The sequence below is a fragment of the Terrapene carolina genome, unplaced genomic scaffold (genome assembly GCF_002925995.2).
Source record: "Terrapene carolina triunguis isolate 2854851 unplaced genomic scaffold, T_m_triunguis-2.0 Scaffold68, whole genome shotgun sequence".
NCBI lineage: Eukaryota > Metazoa > Chordata > Testudines > Emydidae > Terrapene > Terrapene triunguis.
In genome coordinates, this window is record NW_020664419.1 from 4175962 (window position 1) to 4195805 (window position 19844).

A 19844-nucleotide genomic window follows, 5' to 3' on the forward strand; every position below is an offset into this window, starting at 1 on the left:
GATTTGGCGGCATGCCTGCGGGAGGTCCGCCGGTCCCGTGCCTTCGGCGTACCCGCCGCCGAATTGCCGCCGAAACGGCGGGACCGGCGGACCTCCCTCAGGCATGCCGCCGAAGGCAGCCTGACTGCTGCCCTCACGGCGACCGGCAGGCCGCCCCCCGCGGCTTGCCGCCCCAGGCACACGCTTGGTGCGCTGGCGCCTGGAGCCACCCCTGGCTGAGGCTCCCAACTCACTTCACACAGGCCACCAGTCAGCTAATAGTAACAGCTTTCAGTCACTACCTATCTGGGTGTATTGGAACCTGTAGCATAGGGAGGAAAGGCTCCTCATCTCAAGTCTAATCCCCTGAGCCGGCCCATGCCATGTCTGGCGCTCACTGTTAGGTGTGAAAAGTGTCCTGCCTACTCCAGCACTTCGGTGCCAAAGTAACCAGTAATTTTGAGTGCCTTAATTTTCGGGGGTGCAGCTTGAAATGCTTTAAAGGGGCCCAGGTTTCAGAAAGTGCCTGGAGCACACCCTTTGAAAATCAGGCCCCTTTAAGGCACTAGCAGTTCGGGGTCCAAAAACTGAAGCATCCAAAGTCACTAATCACATCAGAATATCTTGGCCAGGGCCTATTAGGGAGGGCACCCCAGGGTTTGGAGTAGGTGGGATACTCCCAAAATGCCTAGGCGTTCGGGGCCTGGTAGTATTGGCTAAGTGTGTTACAATCTATACCTTCCTTTAAAGAGCAAGGCTAAAGCTGGCTAAAGCCAAGGCTTAGAAGTTGGGGGATCTGCATTCTGCCACGAACTCTTGGTGTGTCCTTGGGCAAGCTCATCTAAGACACATCTGGGACTGAGGTGACCAACGTTCACTGACTTTAAATGGGACCCAAGCACCTAGTTGCCCTTTTGTGCCTTTGAAAATCTCCCCCTGAATCTCTCTCTGCCTCACTTTCCTCCTTGGTAGACTGGGGCTGTTAATGCTCACCTGCCTCAGAGGGTCTGTGGGCAGGGTTAACTCATTCCACTGCACAGCACCACTGGGGAACCTCGCAGGGAAGGGGAAGTGGTTAATGGGATTAAACAGTAGGACTCCAAGATTCCAGGCTACTTCTCCCTGGGGGTGTCTGCAAGCCCCACCCAGACATCAGCTGCAGCTCAAATAACCCCTCTTGTCAAAGGCCTCTGGAATTTCCCTTTTCCCTTGAACTAAAAGAGGATTTTTTTAAAAATAAGTCATTCCTGCATGCAATAAAAGGATACACTGTCTGCTGAATGAAATATAGAGTTCACAGCAACTGTCTCTTGAGTTTGCATTTACCGCCACTCCCGATTGGAAGGCAAGATAAAGATAATGGGATTTTTACCTCCCTCCCGCGCTCTGGAAAGTGGAAGTGTAACAAATTGGATTGGAGTGTGTCTCTCCTCTGTGCCAGTGCTGTGAGGAGTGCGCTGATCTGATGGGAGAGGGAACGGGGAGCAGCGGTTGAGGAGAAAGCTAACAATCTTCACTTAGTGCTGTGAATATGAATGCAGGGGTCACCTTTATCTCCTTCCTGTCCTCCCCACATCGACCACTTCCCTTCCAATGCTGGGAGTGACCAAGCCTGTTAGTGCTAGCAGAGAGGGAAAGGGTATTTAAGGAACAGCTGGGTAAACTGTGAGATGTTAGTTACTAACGGGTGTCTTTACTCAGACTAAACTCCCACTAAAGTCAGTCGGCCAAATTCTGGAGTCCCTTCTCAGCCCTGCCCCAGATGCCTGCTGAAGTCCATGGCGCTTGGCCAGAGAAAAAAAATCAAGAAATCCTGAGGAAGGGCTTCAGGATTCAAACCTTCAGTGGATTTTCACCCATGGACATGAATGGCTCTTGTGTGGCTTGAAACATTCCCCTGCGGAGTTCCCAACCCAAACGCAGCCCATTGGGCTAGCCTGGGAGAAAAAGAATGAAACTGATGAGAAACAAATGTAAAATCAATGGGCCTGATTAAAGGGGCCTTAAAGTGGGTGGAAATGAGAAGACCTCCTGCACAGGGCACTCCCTGAGCAGTGTGGAGCTGGTGTCACGGCTCTACATTAGCCCTGCTGCCAGTCCCCAGGAGATGGGGGGGAATCTGAGAGGGTGACTGGAGTGCACTGCACTATGGCTATTCTCTGGCCCCCTGGGGCCCGTCGGAAGCAGAGCGTGAGTTAGATCAACCCTGCACAGCCCTAGAATACCGGGAGGGCAAAGATAGACAAAAGCCACATTTGCCCTCCGTTCCCGATCCAACCACAAAACTGCGAATCAGGCCTGTCTCTCTACTGACCTAGCTATGTAGGAGCGTATATGGCACGGAACGATTGCAGTGTCACTGACCAGGGAAGCTGCTTTTGTTTGGGGGGGGAGGGGAATTAGACACAGGAGCAGGCAGTGCTGGCGAGGATAAGGGATCCAATGAGGAAAGGCCCAGGAGACATTGACAAAGTGGCCGTGGAATGCGGCCGCCAGCTGTTACACTCTATGGGACACTCTGTAATAGAAAGAGCTCCTTCCGGATGCTCCTCCCCTCCCAATGCTCCAGTCCCTGCACCACCTGGGTCTAGAACACCTGGGCTCCTTTGCAGGTGTGGCTAGGAACAAAGGGCCGTGCTGTGACAATACTGTGATCCCATGGAGTTGGGATAAATCCTGGCCAATCTGGGGTCATCCCTAACCATGGGGTAACTGTTACTGACCAGCCAACTGCAACATCCTTGAGAGAGCTCTGTTCTCAGTGACATCTAGCAATAAACACTCAGCACCTGATCTTCTGCTCATTAAAATGAATAGTAAAAGCAAGGGTCAGTTTTCTGAGTAAAGTAAATAATTTCTCATTTAATTATGGGATGAGAAAATTGCTGAAACCAAAAGAAATTTGCAACAATTCTTGACTTTTTACATTAGAAGCCGTAAAGAGAGTTGGCAGGTGATGTTTCCACATTCAGAGGTTCATTTTAATTAACTCAAGGACATGCATATGGTTTATGATGATTGGGGTCGTGGTTAAGCTGTATTTGGCAGTGATCACGATGGTTGAACCATGGGTGGTTCTTTTTGCCTTTGGTTAAACCAAAGTTGTCTATGGCTAACCCATGGTTGGCTGTAGTTTCTCCCAATTAAACTACCGTTTGACATCTTTGGTCACATCTATGGTACTATTGGCTATTCCCACACGTGGTTAGCCCAAGGGCAAATAAGTCAAGACTTCAATCTGGGGGAAACTGGGGCTGTCCCGTTCAGATGGAGGTATGTATCAACCCTAGTTTCAATACAAGATTCTCCCAAAGGCAGCCACCAGTCAGCAGAATGTAGAGACAATCACCAGCACCACATACTCATTCAAGCACTTGGCATTTAGCTACCATGCTGATAGGCATTAGATTAGATGTCTACTGTAGCTGGTGAGAAACGGGATCCCTATGCATTTGCATATGGCTGGGTAGGGTTGTGTTGGAGGAGGCAGGGTCTTATAACGGGCAGGGCGTGGGATTGGAAGGCAAGAGGCTTGGGTTCTGTCTCCAGCTTTGTCCCTGGCTGGCTGTGCGCTGCAGTCTCCTTGTCTGTAAAAGAGTGTCAGTGGGCCTCACCCTCCCTACAGGCAGCGCTTGGAGATCTGTGGGTGAAAAGTGCCGTACAAGCACCAAGTACTAGTATTGCTTGAGCCCAGCGGTCCACTTGGTGCTGTGCAAATCACTAAGGACAGCACCGGCCGCACCCAAGGAGCTGTCACTCTATGGCTCAGATCTTCAGCTGACATCAATCAGCTACACCTTGCAACCCAAAAAGGCCATGGCCCTACGACCAGACTCAGAGGCCTGTGAGCAACAGCTACATTGTATGATCCCAACGGCTGAGCTCGTAGGAGCTCTTCTGTGCTCATCTCAGCCAGGAGTTAGACTTCGGGTGCGTGTGTGTGTGTGTGATGAATGGTGGTGGGATATGTGTGTTTTTATCCCGAGCAAGCAAACCCATTCAGATAATGTAAGAACTGACTCAGAACTTTGCCATGTAGCTTATGCTTTTGGGTACTTGTCTGAATCATCTCCCTGAATCTTTGAAGGATCACCTGTCCCCTGGTTTGCAGGGGTATACGTGACATGGGCATGTATATGGAGTGTGCCTTTTTCCGTGTGTGTGTGTGTATGTGGGAAGGTCTTGTGTGCGTCTCTGTGCACTGTGTGTATCTTTGGATCACCTGACAGGTGTTTGTGGGCCGGTGTTGTCATGCTTGATGGTACGTGGTCTCCATGTTACATGTGTAAGGTGTATGCTGAGCTGCCTCCTTCTCCCTGAGACTCGGCAGAGCAGAGTGAAATGTGCCCTTTCTCCCCGCAGAGTGGCGGCAGGTGAGTGGGGCCCGGATGATCCTGCAGGACGAAGACATCACCACCAAGATAGAGAACGACTGGAAGAGACTCAATACCTTGGCACACTACCAGGTAACGAGACAGGAGCCCTCGGCCAGGGACACAGGCCTGGCCAAGTTACCTGCCTCTGCTAGCAGGGTTCAGTGCCAATCAAACAACTGGACTGGCACTGCCAAGCCCTGTCACTCTCTGCCCCAACCCATCTACCCCTTCTTCAAAGGCCACCGACAGAGCTCACCCCAGAGACTGTCGCTGTTGCACCATCTGGTCTCCTAACACAGTCGCTTTGCACCTCCTAACACAGTCGCTTTGCACCTTCTCTCTTTCTCCACAGGAGTGTTACACTGCTGCTCTCATCATCTGAGCTGCTGCTCCCCTGCCAGCCCTGTCTGAGATCTGGGGCTGGAACAAGCAAAGAGCAATCCCAGGCAATGACGCTCTGTAAATAAGTTCTGTCGTTTCCCCCTTTCCCCCCGCAAAGTGTCAGACTGTTTCACTACAACACAAACAGGAGACACTTGGAGCTAGAAAACAGGATACGATGTTTCAAGCTGAACTGAGTAGCAGCTGCCCTGAATGGCTTTTAAAAATGAATAATATAAACGTTCAATAAAAACGGTTTCTGCTGTTATATTATGTCAGATGAGAACATGCTTTGACGTGATATGACATCATATTCTGCACTATTACTGATGGGCCTTGAAATAATGTAAAAACAATGCTACTAATGTTAAAATAAACTACATTTTGAAACACAATTTTTGTTTCTGAAATGAAATTTCAAAATTTTCCTAAACAATTTTGCTTCTGTTGCCAAAATACTTGTTTTTGTGGAAAATGTCATCAGAATCGATGCAGTTTCACACCAAAAATCAGTTTAGTTGAATCAGCATTTTCCAGCAAAAAACTGTTCAGACAAAAATTTGATGGCCAGCTCTAACACCGACCTCCCACGATTCTCCTTCTAGTGAGGATTTCCCCCTGCCTGCTCTGCCCTGTGCGATAGGCGGGGAAGAGGGCAGATCAACAGTAGGAAGGGGAATAAGAGAAGGGAAAACCACTCTGCTTTAAGGGATGGAGATTGACAGCTACTCAGCTGCCAGTCACTGGGAAGGAAGGGGCCCTGTATCTCTCCCCAGGCCACTAGTGCTGGCATTGTCCATACCGATATCAGTCCAGTGAGGCCTAATAAAAACCCTCCTGCAAACTATTTGAGGTGGGGCTAGAGGAAGAGATAAGCTGCCGCCCTCTTAAAGGGGAGGCTTTACTGAAGGCCCCCCACTGGCAGTAGATGAGATGTCAGGCTGCGGCTGGTGATCAGCACAGAGGAGGGGGCAGGGGAAGGCGAGCAGATTAGAAATAGACGGGGAGCGGAGATGAGAAGATCACAGGTTAATTCTCTCCTTCTGCTGGGGAGGGAGAATGACGCATTTGCCCCTGGAGGGCAAGGCCACTGCGCTCTGGAGGATCTTTGACATTAGCAGCAGTAGAAGTTGGCCTGTTGTCTGGAAGCAGGAGGGAGAGCAGTGGAACAGACAGCAGCTTTGTCCAGTGGTGAGGGCGCTGACCAGATCCTGGTTCTAGTCCCAGCTCAGCCACTTTGTCCCCATAGGGGGTGTCATATCCCTGAGTGGATAATGATACTAACCAGTGGGGACAGCTGTCCTTACCTACTGCTGCAAAGTGCTTTGAGATCTACGGCTGGTCAATGCTATAGGCCAGATCCTCAGCTGGTGTAAACCACTGTAGCTCCACTGGAGTCAGTAGAGCCACACCAGTTTACACTTGCTAAGGATCTGACACTAAGTACAGGGCTGGGAGCTCCTGAGTTCTAAGACTGGCACTGGCTCCCTGGGCATGTCACGTGGGACCAGGTTGCCTAAAGTTAGGTGTTAGGTGCCTAAAGCTGTAGATAGGTGCCGAGTGGGATTTTGAAACGCACCTAACTCCTGTTCCTAGATTGTCAAATCAGAAGGGCCCGTTGTGATCACCTAGTGCAATCCCCCGTAGAACCCAAGCCAGAGAGCTTCCCTTGTTTGAGTCAGAGTAGAGCTTTTAGAAAAAAGCATCCAGTCTTGATTTGAAAATGGCCTGTGACGGAGAATCCACCGCAGCCTCAGGACTGTTGTTCCAATGGTTAACCACCCTCCCTGTTAAACATCCGATGTCAGGGAGAGTTTGGTACCGACACGCTCTGGAAAATCCCACTAGGGGTCTAGCTGCGTCCTTAGGTGCCTAAATACATTTACAAACCTGACCCTTAACCTCTTAGTGCCCCATCTGTAATATGTGGCTAATAGCCCAGAGACCTTACGCAAGTGTTGAGAGAGCTGATTAATTAGTATCTGTAAAGTGCTTTGAAGATGAAAAGATTCTGCGTAAGAGCTAATTATTATTATTACAGAGACAAGAGCTAGTGGCTCTTCACAGGTTTGTGGTGTGGGGGGGGAGGTTTCTTCTTTTTATAACTTATTTATCCAAGATGCTCTTGATACAGCTTCGCTTCCCCACTGGCTCAGAATTGCTTATTGTTTCACTTGCTTTTGAAAGGAAGCCACACAAATGCCTAGCTAATGGATCGGAAGGTTTGTCTCATTTCAAGAGGCTCTCTCCCCCTTTGAGATGTTATGTGAGACTTCCTGCAGCACAACAGATATCCAGCCGCCATCTACAGGGGCAGAACAATAGAAACACCATTTTCCTCCTCTGTTGCAGTAGTGGCAATGCCCTACTGGTGTGGCAAAGTCCTGTGCCGTATCAGGAGTCTGTGCATGTCTGCTCTGATGCCAGGAGGTCGTTTGTCACCTTGTATGTGAAATGCCCATTCCCATGAAGTGATGTCTAGGGGGAAGAGTACTGACACGTGTCATGCCCAACTCATTTGCTGTGAGACCTTGGAGGAGCAACTTAATTTCAGTCTGTGAGGGGCACTACAAGGAACTGGGTCCCAGCCGTTCCCCTAGGTCTCAGAATTTGGCCTCCCCAGTGAATTTACTGTCTCTGTTAACATCAGCTTCTCTTTGAGTGTTGAGTTCTTTTTCCATGGAGATGGCCTGAATCAGAAGCTCAGATCCAACCTCCTGAAAACTTGGAAGGATTTGAATTCCCAGATCCTAACCCATCACTGGTTCTGGTTTGGATCCATCACTGGAGGGGGCCTGTTTTCCAGGCCCCACATAGATGAGGCTGAAATCAGCTTCCAGCCAAAAATGATGGAGAACTTGTAAGATCATCTAATCTCATTAAACTCCCACTAGTGGGGGTGAAACCTTGTGAGAACAGCTGATGAGATTTTGGGACCATCAGCTCTGAACCTCAGAACCTGATGTGTCTTGATCTTAAACCCCAAGCTCTAGCCAAACCCTATTTCAGACTCTTCAGACCATCTCTCATTATAAGAGCTTGTGTCATGGACCTTTTGAATGTCACGCTTTTGTTCTATGGACTATTGAACAATTAGAAGAATTGGCACTTCCCCACTTTTAAAAGATAAGCCTGTTGCAGTCTCCTGTCCATTATAAAAACAATCATGTGGGTATGGATCTCACGCTGGGCACTTTACAGACATGTACAAAGACAAGGCCCTTGAGCGAATTCCATGTCCTTTTCCTACAAACCCTTCCTCATGGGAGTAGCCCATTAAGGGCCTGCTCCAAAGTCAATTGCAGTCAATGGAAGGACTCCCATTGACTACAGTGGGCTCTGGGTCAGTCCCTATATGGGCCAGATTCTGCCTTCATACCAAGTAGGCCCATTGACTTGAGCAGAGTGATTCCAGATTTGCACTGGAGGGCAAGAGGGGGAGAACAGGGTTTGGCCCCACTCCTGCGAGGAAGGGTTTGCAGGGGTGGGCCATAAGTAACTAATGATGGGATCCTTCCAGCAGGGATAGTGATTGATCGCTCGGGTTTCACTGGCTGGGTTTCCTTTATGTTATCGGGTGCGCTTTTTGGCCAGCTCTAGGAGGCTTATTCGTAAGTTCTCTTTCCTCCGCAGGTGCCAGATGGATCGGTGGTAGCATTAGTCTCCAAGCAGGTCACTGCCTACAATGCTGTCAACAACTCCACTGTCTCCAGGACCTCAGCTAGCAAGTACGGTAAGGGCCTGTTTGCTGATGTATGTTAGGGGAGATATTGGTGGCCACGACGGTGGGGAGATGTTGAGCACGTGCAAAGGGAACAGCATGCCACAGCCAACTAGCCTTTGTACAGCAAGTGAAGATGAAAAGCACTGGACAATCCAAGAGCTACGTTATTCTAATTAATGGTGTCTATGGAAGATCACTCTTTTATCCATGTGACTTTGGCCTGGGTGAGCTTACACCTGGAACAGTAAACGTTAGCACTTCTCTAGCACGTTAGCTCTCCAAGCACTTTACTGAGCAGCCCAGGTTCCATTATTACCATTTAACACATGGGGAGACTGAGGTTAGGTGACGTGAGAGATAAAGTGGGTCACACGGAAATTCTGCTGCAAAGCCCGGAATAGAACTTAGCTTTCCTGAGTCACCAAGACCAGCTCCTGTCTCCTTCCCAACCGGCCACTGATGCACCCACGTGCGTAGCTGCCTGTTGGTTGGACTTCTGGCCCAAGAAGTGCAGCAGCAGGTGAGGGTTAAAGGGAAATGAGTTTCCAGACTGCAACAGGAGAGTGATACAAACCATCCACTGCCCTGGATCCAGCTGCCTCATCCAATTTTTTAAATATATGAAAGTAAGTCTGATCCTCCTCATCCTCTGTAGCTTGGGGGAGAGTACAGTTACTCAATGTCCAGAGGAACTCGCTTCCCCTTACTCCAAGGACATGAGCAATGCACCAGGCCTTATTAATATTCATGTTCTTTGCAGCGTTGTTGCCGTTCTGGAAGGACACCGTGACCTTTGCAAAGAAGAGGTTTTGGGTGGTTTCATTATTGTTATATTTCCTGAGTTCTGTGCTACCGGATTTTTAGAAGAGGGGCTGAGGGAGGAGTGGGGGGAAACGTGGTGAGTCAGAAGTGATTGTTAATTGCAGTAAAGGGAGCAGCAGCCAGCGTGAACATGGGTACTCCATGCAGTAATTAATACAGGGAGGCCAGGAATGCATTAAGGAAGCTGCTTCAGAACCTGCTACTGGAAGGGGCACCATCTGTGTGTTAACTACAGTTGAAATACAGTTAACTTGTAGCACTGCTGGAGGGCCAGGGGGGTTGCCGAGGCTGTCACCCCGGGCCTGTGGAAAGGGAAGTAGTAACGCTTGTGGAGGAAAAATTTCCACAACACACTGGAGGTGGCTTTCGATGGGGCGTCACGCCATCCACATGGGCAGGTTTGGGGACCCGGGGTGCAATGAGCTGAGCGGCCCCCTTTGGAGGAGGGAGTGACACAGTGGTGGGTAGTGAGTGGGGTGGACTGGGGGAAGTAGGGAGCAAACGGCTGGGGGGGAGAGGTGTACCAAGCCTAACACCAAGGTGTACCAAGCCTAACAAGCCTAACACACACCCATAGACAAGCCCATGGATTGTGAAGCTCTTTGGGCCTCGCCCAGATGGCTGTTCAGCATCTGCAACTTCTGCAGGAGCCAGTGAGAGTTGTGGGTTCTCGGGCTCCTGCTCTGATTACACACAAAGGAACCCGTTTCCAGGAGTGGCTGCCTGCCCTCAATCACAGCAGTAACGTGTGCACATCGCCAGTGCTGGACCATCCCCTTTTCTAAACGTACTAGTGTCTTGTCCAGCCTGGCCGTCGTTGTGCGGCGGCATGAGGCTCCCATCCTTTCCCCCGGGAGATGCTTTCCCGGGCTAACTGAACTCATTGTAGGATAGTTTTTCCGTGTATCTGCTCAGTCGCCTAGGAACGTCTAGATGTGTGCGAATGTTGCAGGTGCAGCTAAGGCAGCGTGGGAAATTTGGTAGTGGATTTCCATTTTTAAAGCAGACACGACTGCAGAGTATTTCCCTGGGAAAACACATTGACCCCCTGAATGTGACCACCTCTTCTTGAAGGTGGAGGACTGATTCTTGAGCAAGCTGTGGCTTTGTGTTCCAGAAAACATGATCCGTTACACGGGCAGCCCAGACAGCCTGCGCTCCCGCACACCCATGATCACACCTGACCTGGAGAGTGGAGTCAAGATGTGGCATCTAGTCAAGAATCATGAGCACGGAGACCAAAAAGAGGGTGACCGGGGCAGCAAGATGGTGTCCGAGATCTACCTGACCAGGCTGCTAGCCACCAAGGTATAATGCTGGAGAAGGGCAGTGGGACTTTGAAGAAGTGGGCTTCAGAGGGGTTCAAGGAGGAGATGGGACTCTTCATGGGCAAGAGAGGAGAGACTGTTCCCAGTGTAAGGGGAAGCATGAGACAAGGTGTGAAGCCAGGGGAGGGTAAAGGGAGAAGCTTGGGAAGTATGTGGGGAGAGCACAGTAGAAAGTGAGAAGAGCTTGAATTTAGGAGCCAGTCAGTGGAGGAGTCCAGAAGGCGGGGAGATAACAAGTGCAGAGCAACGAGAGAGGAAGTTGGCTCTGGGAGCAATGGTTTGGGTCGGCTGGATTGGAGGAGAGGTGAGAAGAGGGGAGACCAGGAAGAAGCAGGTTACAATAGTCAAGGTGGGAGGCGATGAGGGCGCGGACAACGGGTTAGTGAGGAAAGGGTGGCTTCTGGTGATATGAACGAAGGGTTTAGTGAGAGACTGGGGAGGGAGAGGGAGCAGCCAGAGGCAGCAGCGAGGCTGTGAGCCTGGACGAGGGAGGAAAGGTGGCATTACCAACAGTGGCTTCCTGCACGGGGATCCCTGTGTGTGCAGAATTATGTGGGCAGGAGCAGATTGGTTTGAGGATATACCCTGAATTGTTTGTAGAGCCGACCACATGTGATTCAAGAGGTCAAGGGGAGCCTAGGGAGCACGTCCTGGACATGTTCAAAGGACAAAGCCAGCCTGGCAAAATGGGACTGTGAGTTATGCCACAAATCTGTAGGGAACGTTACTCACTGTCCCACCCCATCCCTCTGGCCCACGCGGACACCGGGCTGTCTCACCAGTGGTGCTTGTACTGGAGGGCGTACCAGCCAGCTAGATGCTTCATCATGCATCGTGGAGGGGCAGCTCAGCGGGATGAGCTGAGACAAACACGCTCACCTCTCCGCAGGTTAGGTTACGTCACTCACTCACAGAGAGCTGGGGGAGCCATTTTGCCTGATGCATGGACAAAGGAGGGAGCGAAGCGCTCAGTGGAGCATGCTGGCTTGACAGGGGGAACAGCAGGCATCTGCCTGGGCTGACGGGCTGCGGGGAGCACATTGGTCCTTGGCAGCGAGCACTCACTCTCTCGTCCCGCGCAGCCCTGCATGGCAGATGATTGCCTGACAGATCTAGAACTTTTGTCCCATAAACGCTAAACTTCTGCACGGCCCCACCTCAATGTCACGCGGTGCTGGCACCTAGTTATTGACCCGGAATTGATTTTGCTGACACCTCAAATGCTGCTGGCAGCGCAGCAGGCAGGGCTGCAAGGGGATGCTGCATTTGGGGACGGAAACAGCCACTACAGGGTGCTCGAATCCAGGTCAGGTTCTCAGTCCTTATCTTCAAGGCGCACCGTAGCCTGGGCCCAGGGTATCTAAAGAGCCTAAAGCCCTGGAGTGAAAACCATAATTGACAGCTCCACTCCCGTGGTCCAGCAGAACTCTCCACCACCAGGGTCAGGTTCCTCTGTGCAGGAGACAGAGCTTTCTGGGGCTGGTCCCAGACTGCGCAGTGAACTCCCCCAAGAACTAAGGATGATCCCAAACCTCCCCACCTTCTGCTCCCCATGCAGAGCGTGCTGCTTTGGTCTGCCTCCTCTGACCCCAATACAGCGACCAGGTATGGGTATAAAACAAACCCTAGCATTCTGCTAGGCATACTGTGGAGAGGAGGAGAGAACAAACCACGTGACCAATGTTCGTCACATTGCGTAATGCATGACCAGAAGGCCCTCGGATACTGCAGTGATGGGAGCGGAATAAGAACCTATAGACTAGAACATGGGAGGACAGGCTGGCTCAGGGGATCAGCAGAGGGCCACACAGCCTTTCGCCACCTCATTGCTGGTGGGAATCTGTGGCCAATAGTCATTAACGTCTGGTGGCTGTTCAGGGGCCTCGGCAAAAGGAGTTGGCTGCGTTTAAGTCTTGTTACGAGTACAAAGATCCCTAGCAGAATCATAGACTCAGAACTCCAGGGTTAGAAGGGACCGCAAGGGACATCTAGTCTAATTCCCTGCCAAATGCAGGATTTGTTGGGTCTAAGCCATCCTAGACAGATGGCCACCCAGCCTCCTTTTGAAAACCTCCAGTGAAGGAGCTTCCACAACTTCCCTGGCAGTCTGTTCCATTGGCCGACTGTTCTTACACTTAGGAAGTGTTTCCTGAGATTTAATCTAAATCTGCTCTGCTGGAGTTTGAACCTGTTGCCTCTTGTCCTGCCCTCTGTGGCAAGAGAGAACAATTTTTCTCCATCTTTTTTGGCAGCCTTTCAAGCATTTGAAGACTGCGATCATGTCCCTCCTTAATCTCCCCTTTTCCAAACTAAACATGCCCAGGTCCTCCAGCCTTTGCTCATATGACTTGCATTCCATCCCTTTGATCATCTTTGTCGCTCGCCTCTGGATGCTTTCCAGTTTCTCCACGTGCTTTCTATACATTGGTGACCAAAACTGGACACAGTACTCCAGCTGAGGCCTCACCAGCGCTGAGTAAAACGGTACTATCACCTCCTGTGACTTGCATGCTATGCCTCTGTTAATGCAACCCAAGACTGCATATGCTTTTCTTGCAGCAGCATCGCGTAGCTGACTCATGTTGAGGTTGGGATCCACCACAACTCCCAGATCCTTTCCAGCAGTGCTGCTACCAAGCCAGTTATCCCCCATTCTGTATTCTCCCCTTGTTGGCAGTCTCATTAGAGAGGCCAAGGATGGGGTTTGGACTCCTTCTCTCCTTCCCCGGGTCAGGGCTGGGCAATTGCAGCACTGCTGGGCATGCTCTTCTCTGGCCCCAGGAGTCTGCCCACCAGCCTGGGGATAAGGGATATGAAGAGGGCCAGTCTTAGCACAGCTCACACAAGGAACTGTCAGAGGGTGAGGCTCAGCTGGCACATCTTCCACATCCTGCAGCGGGAACCTCTGGCACCGGCACGTCACTCCCTCCTGGGGCAGCCCCATCAGCAGTAGCAGTGGTGGAAGCTGCTGTGTAGACAAGGCTCAGGCGTTTATAACCATCACGTTATCTAACCCGATTCTGAGCAGAGCTGGACAATACAGTGGCAAGACAGCCTGAGGTCTTTCTACTCGGTAGCGTCCACCATCGCGCCGACCTGTGGAGATGCAGTGGTGGCGAATTCATCTGCACAGCCATAGGTGCACACACACACACACAAACACACACACACAGTCTGAGTCTGTCCACTGGACGGGGACTCCGTCAACACATAAGTCCTGCTCTGGTGTTTCATCTGTGTGCTCAGTCCCCTGGTGGGACAGCCTTTGGTGTCTGACCCCCGGCAACTGAATAATAAATCCTAATCAGGTTATTCTTCTGTCGATGGACACAGAGTATGCAATTGCTCTGTCTGTCTTTGAATGTGCCCATCCCCATAGCATCTAGGGGCCACCAACGTAAAAATAAAGGGGCACCCCCATGGGGCGAGATCCCCAGCTGATCAACAGTCATTGGAGCAAGGCTGATTTACACCTGCTGGGTATCTGGCCGCCACTGAACATACTTGGTGTTCAGCTCAGATACTGGTGGACCACAACCAGAACTCCAGATTCTGCCCGTCCCGTCTGCCCTCTCTTGGGAGCCAGGCCGGGAGCCAGCTGGGAATTTGACACAGCGACAAAGAAAACCAGAAAGGCTATTCCCACGCCCACCCCGGCGCTTGGTATAAGAGAAATTGCCTCTCCCCATCTTGCCCCTCTCAGAGAGAGGGAAGAGCATGCAATTGCTGCTGACACAGTCCTGGGGAATACCTCGTTAAACTGAGAATGGTTTTTACCCTGCTAAGTCCCTAACCTCTGAGAACTGGAATCTTTTGCCTAAAAGCCTTGGAGGGTTTCTTTGCATTTGGCTGGGCAAGTGAGAGAAGCAATTCCCCCTGGAAACTGATCCTGAGGGCTGCTCCTCTGTGTCAGATTTCGCCTCGGGGCCCTCCCCATGCTCAGACATGTGCTGCAGGGTTTTGTTCCGTTTTTCAGGATCTCTCTCTCTCTCGCTCTCTCTCTGTTTGTTTCTCAAAGAATAAATCAAACGGGGAATCAGCAAGGGACATCAGCCTGCTAATTAAGCTTTGGTGCGTTTGTTCGTGCTGTGTAAACTCTACCCACCCTGGTGGGACTTGGCACTCCACTTCCAGCGAGGGGAATCTTGTCGTGCATCTGCAGAGACAGGAGGAACTTTTCCATTGCAGGGAATTTGTCACTTTGATCTGGTTAAGCAGTTACAGTTATTAACGTGTTGTAGGTGGCGATTTCCCAGCTCTGCCGAAAGAGGAGTGCTGGGAACACGGCTGGAGCGCGTACACAACCACCTTTGCCAGTTGCATCTCAATCCTGGTCTGCAGCTCACCTTGCCATTCCAGTCCGGTGGCAGCCTGGTCCTTCTGACCCGCCCTGCCCTCGGATTTGCACTGCCAAGCCTGCACCCCCTCAGCATGCACCAGCTTGGTCACTGCACCTCAGTTGTGACCTACCTGAGCCTCTGTTCCACTCCCAGGCCCCCAACACCACTTCCCTCATCGCACCCCCAGTCCTGACCCACCTGACCTCCAGCACCCACTGCCCCTGCTATCAATGCACCTCCGTTGTGATCTCTGTCACCCCTCCTATCCCAGACCTGGGCACCACACCTGGCTTCTGCCTGCACACCAATCCTGACCTGCATTACTCTTTGCTGTTTCACTTGCGAGCAGAGATGGAATTCATAGGAAGGGTGGGGTGTGGTTTTATGGTGTTCATCACTCCTGGCGAGGACCCTGGGCCATGGAAGATGCTAGGTGTGTTAAGTACATGTACCCACTCAACCCCCAGACCCCTCACGTTCAGATTGTCCCGTTAGGTGTTCTGTTCTTGCTGATCAGGCAGTGATCACGGTGGTTTCTAAGCATGGTGATCTGGGATCTCTCCTATGGGAGCGGGAGGAAACCTCATCAAGCTCTACACTAGCATATATCGAAGTCAGGTTCCACTTATGCACTGCATGATGGATGCTCTTTCAGGACCTACTCTCAGTGCAAAATCCCATTGGGAGCAGGATCAGTCACTTGTTGCTCAGTGCACAGGTCGGGCTTCTCTCGCATGCAAAATGCTCACCTCTCCCATCCCCACAACACACTGGAGCAGGTTGACTTCACTGGACTATCACCAGTGTACACCTGCGGAAGATCCGACCCCAAACCTGAACTCTCCCAATCCCTTTTGCGATATGCAATGTTCCTGATGCTGTTCACAAATCCCTCGGCATTCTGTGACCTGGGGGCCAACAGAGGTCCCCATTTAACAACACAGGAGAGCAAACCCTTCCCTTTCTCCGCTGAGTGTTCCCCCCCACGGCACCTCAGCCCTCACCCAGAGGGACAAGCTCTGAGGAGAGAGAGGTAGGCAGCTTACCTGGCCTGTTCAGTCCATGGCTGCTTGCTGAGGCTGCTCTCCGAGTCCAAGGCCGAGGGGGATCCCAGTGATACGTGTTCCTGGCTCCAGCTTAATTCCCACTGCACAGCTGTCAGATGGCAGCAGCTCTCAGTCGCTACTTCCAGGGCTGAACCCGGGAGCTCCAGGGAACAGTCTAGTAGCACTCCTCTGAGCCAACCTGGCAACCCACCCGGCTGATGTGTCTCACTGAAATTCCCCAGGGAGGACATCAGAGCCCCAGGTCAGTGTCTCACCCTCTTCTTCCTCCTCCCCTGACCCCGCAGGGCACTTTGCAGAAGTTTGTCGACGACCTCTTTGAGACGATCTTCAGCACGGCGCACCGCGGCAGCGCCCTGCCCCTGGCCATCAAGTACATGTTTGATTTCCTGGACGAGCAGGCAGACAAGCACAACATCCACGACCCCCACGTGCGGCACACCTGGAAGAGCAACTGGTCAGTATGATCCCTCCGGCGCAGCCCTGCTCCGGGTCCCAGGCGGAGGGGAAAGGGTTTGGGGTTCTGATGCTCAGGGAGGATGGGCTTGTGGGTTAGGCACTGGCACTGGCTGCAGGACACCTGGGTTCATCTCCCGGCTCTGCCACAGACTCCCGGTGTCATCTGGGGAAAATTACTTGGGGTGCGTCTCTACTGCACTCGGGGGGGGTGATTGTAGCCCCAGGAGACGTACCTGAGCTGGTGCGGGCTGTACAGCCGCCCAGGACCCTGGGTAATTACTCGTGTACCTAGCTCGTGTTGCCACAGCTTCATTGCTCTGGTACCGGAGTGAGCTGGATGGAAGCTAGCGCAGGTGTGTCTACTCAAACTGAGATCACGCCCTTTGATGACAGGACAAACACCCTTAGTCTCTGTGCCTCTGTGTCTCCCTCTGTGAAAGGGGTCACGGTAATTCCCAGGGGTGCTGTGGGGATAGAGCCATTAAGGGTCGTGAGATGCACAAATGGTGACCGGGCCACACGAGCACCAACTGAGGACAGAGCTAGGTAGAGCCTGACTCTGCTCCAACCGCGAGACAACGCTTCCCTCCCCACACTTGTTGCATGTACTGGAATAGAGACAGGGGGCTGAGATCTCGAGAGAGAAGGATCCCTGCTGCTTTTATCCTCTGAGTCTCCCTGTTGGAAAGAGTCCCCTGGGGACTCTTTCCCTCCCTTCTTCTGTGTAAATACGAGGGACTATAAAAGGCACAGCAGAGGAGAACCACAGGACTCCCAGCTGATGAGTTTTCTCCTTTTACCAGCCATGCTGACTGGCAGGTCGGCACCGTGCGTGAAATAAAAAAAGAAACCCCATGCATCAAAGAGGCTTTCAGCTAATGAAACATTAGCATATTATTAACATTATCTGTGGCGCTAATCTAAGGCTGATTGCAGCCACTCAGACTAAATGAGCAGGAGGTTTATTTAACGGGGGAAGGGTGGAGGAAGAAATGATCTCTTCTCAATCAGATTAAATTAACTCCAAGTCACTTCACAGGCCTCATCATTCCCAGCCAGCATTCCCCGCTACCTGTGGCTGGCTGGAGCTTAGCATCAGAGACATTAGAGATGCAAAAGACCTGTTTCAGGCCATCTTCCCCAGCTCCTCCTCCTGCCTGCTGCTATAGCAGGTGCTAGCACAGGCCCCTACTCTCCCAGCGCTTCCTCAGTTCGAGTTTCAAATATCTCCAGCAACTGGGCTTTGGGCACTTCCCTTGGGGAGACTGTCTCACTGGAGCCTAATGTGATTGTCCATTGGGACGCTTTTTTCTGACGTTCAGCCCACAAGTTTCTTTGCTCCAGAGGAGTCCGTGGGGAAGATCAGGTGGTGATGTAGCCAAGAAGGACGTATTAACACTGCCTGCTGGTATCTGGAGGGTGCAGACGCCAGTGGTAGAGGTGAATGGTTTAGGATGGTATTATGGAAACAGGACACCTAGAAGGAATGGGATGAAATTAAGGAAAGGAAAATGTAGGTTGGCTGTTAGGAAAAACCCACTGTTGTGAAGATCGGTTAGTGTGGAATAATCTCCCTCCAGGAAGTGATAGAAGCCCCAGCCCTGGAGACATTTGAAATTGGACTTGCTAAAACCCTGGAGATGGAGATCCAGTGGGTGGGCTCTGATAGCAAGGATTCATCTCCTAGTTATAAACACAGAGCGGTGCAATGCCCAGCCTGCTGGAATCGGGGGCTGGCCGAGGGTCCAGCTCTGCAGGATGGCACAGGGTGGTTACATGCCATTACGGTATCAACTGGTGCACAGAGTTATAGTTGTGAAGCTAAATCCCAACTCCCCAGTATTATATGTCCATGTCCACCCCAGGTATTGCTGAGACCGAAAAGCCAGACTCTGCTCCCCACTTACAAGCATTAATAATACTAAGGCTTTGCAGGTATATGACCTCTTCTGGCCACATAGGGTGGAGTGATTAGTAGTCAGGTCTCATCCCAACACCCTTGCGAGGCTGGTAAGTATTATCCCCATTTTACAGACATTAATAGGAACCACAGAGAGGGTAAGGGGCCAATTCTGCCAGCCCAACTAGTTCCATTGATTTCAATGGGGCTCCTTGCAGAGTAAGATGTTATTCAAGGTGAATAAAGGTGTCCGAATCTGGCCCTCTGTGAATGATCTAAGGATGCCCTGGACTAATGCCAATTCTGGAGTCAACTCCCTTGACTTGAGTAGAGTCCCATCAGGGATGAATTTGAGCCATTGCGTACCAGTTGCAGAGCCAGAAATCCTGCCTCCCAGTCACATGCGCCAATCCTGTTGTTATTGTAGTGTAGTGAGATCGCCTGTGAAACAACACCCTGACTGAACCATCTTCTTCCACCTCTGCCTTCCTCCCTGCAGTTTGCCACTACGGTTCTGGGTCAACATGATCAAAAACCCCCAGTTCGTATTCGACATCCACAAGAACAGCATCACAGATGCCTGCCTCTCGGTGGTGGCTCAGACCTTCATGGACTCCTGTTCAACCTCGGAGCACCGTCTGGGCAAAGACTCCCCTTCCAACAAGCTTCTGTATGCCAAGGACATCCCCAGCTACAAGAATTGGGTGGAAAGGTGAGTCCTACACTGAGAAGACGGGTTAGCATGAGCCAGAGCTGTACAATGTGGGCCTGCTCTGTCGGCAGAGGCTGCAGGCTAGCATCCCGTGTGCTGCCGCCGGTAACGGAGCTGCACTAGAAGGCTGCAGCGCTTGGCTATTTAATATGGTTTAAGACCCGATGGAAAGAACCATCTGGGCCATTTAGCTTGATATGCCTCACGCCAAAGATGGACAGGTCAGTGAGAGGAATACGCTGAGGTTGTGTTCAGATGTAATTTCTCTGGTGGAGAGACAGAGGGAGACGGATAGTGTGACTGATTGGGGTTGAGTCCAGCCACCCAGTCCGGGAAGGATGGCTCCGTGTTCTACGCATTGGGTTTGGACTCTCTACACACTGTAGAGCCAACAGTGCAAATCCTGCCTAAGCTGCCTTGTTTACCTTCTGAGGCTAATCGATTTCCATGCAGGTGACCAGGTGTTGGGTCCTTTGGATGAAACCCTGAAGAACAAAGGGACTGGCTACTTTGGAATTAAAGCTCTCCAGGCATTATCTGACAGAGCTGGGGTTTGCCCAAACACCCTAACCATAAACTCCCCCACCTGCATCCTCACTGCTATGCAGTGGACTAGACGCTCTCCCAGTTCCTATCTGCATGGTTCAGTCAGTGCTTTGTGGCCAGTTAATGTAAGATCTTTCTTTTCATCTTAATAATAAAGAGCTAGATCTTGTGGGACAAGCTCTGGCCAAGCGCCTATGGACTTCAGTAGGAGTT

General features: G+C 51.4%; 1 protein-coding gene across 1 annotated transcript in view; it reads left to right on the plus strand.

Annotated features, from left to right (window-relative positions):
- Window positions 1-19844, plus strand: part of PLXNA4 (plexin A4) — a 568109-nt gene that overhangs the window by 516472 nt on the left and 31793 nt on the right. The window contains exons 21-25 of the mRNA XM_026648894.2: window positions 4342-4445; window positions 8370-8469; window positions 10400-10590; window positions 16302-16471; window positions 18873-19085. Of these exons, the coding sequence (XP_026504679.1) occupies window positions 4342-4445; window positions 8370-8469; window positions 10400-10590; window positions 16302-16471; window positions 18873-19085 (778 nt within the window). The remainder of the gene's footprint in view (window positions 1-4341; window positions 4446-8369; window positions 8470-10399; window positions 10591-16301; window positions 16472-18872; window positions 19086-19844) is intronic.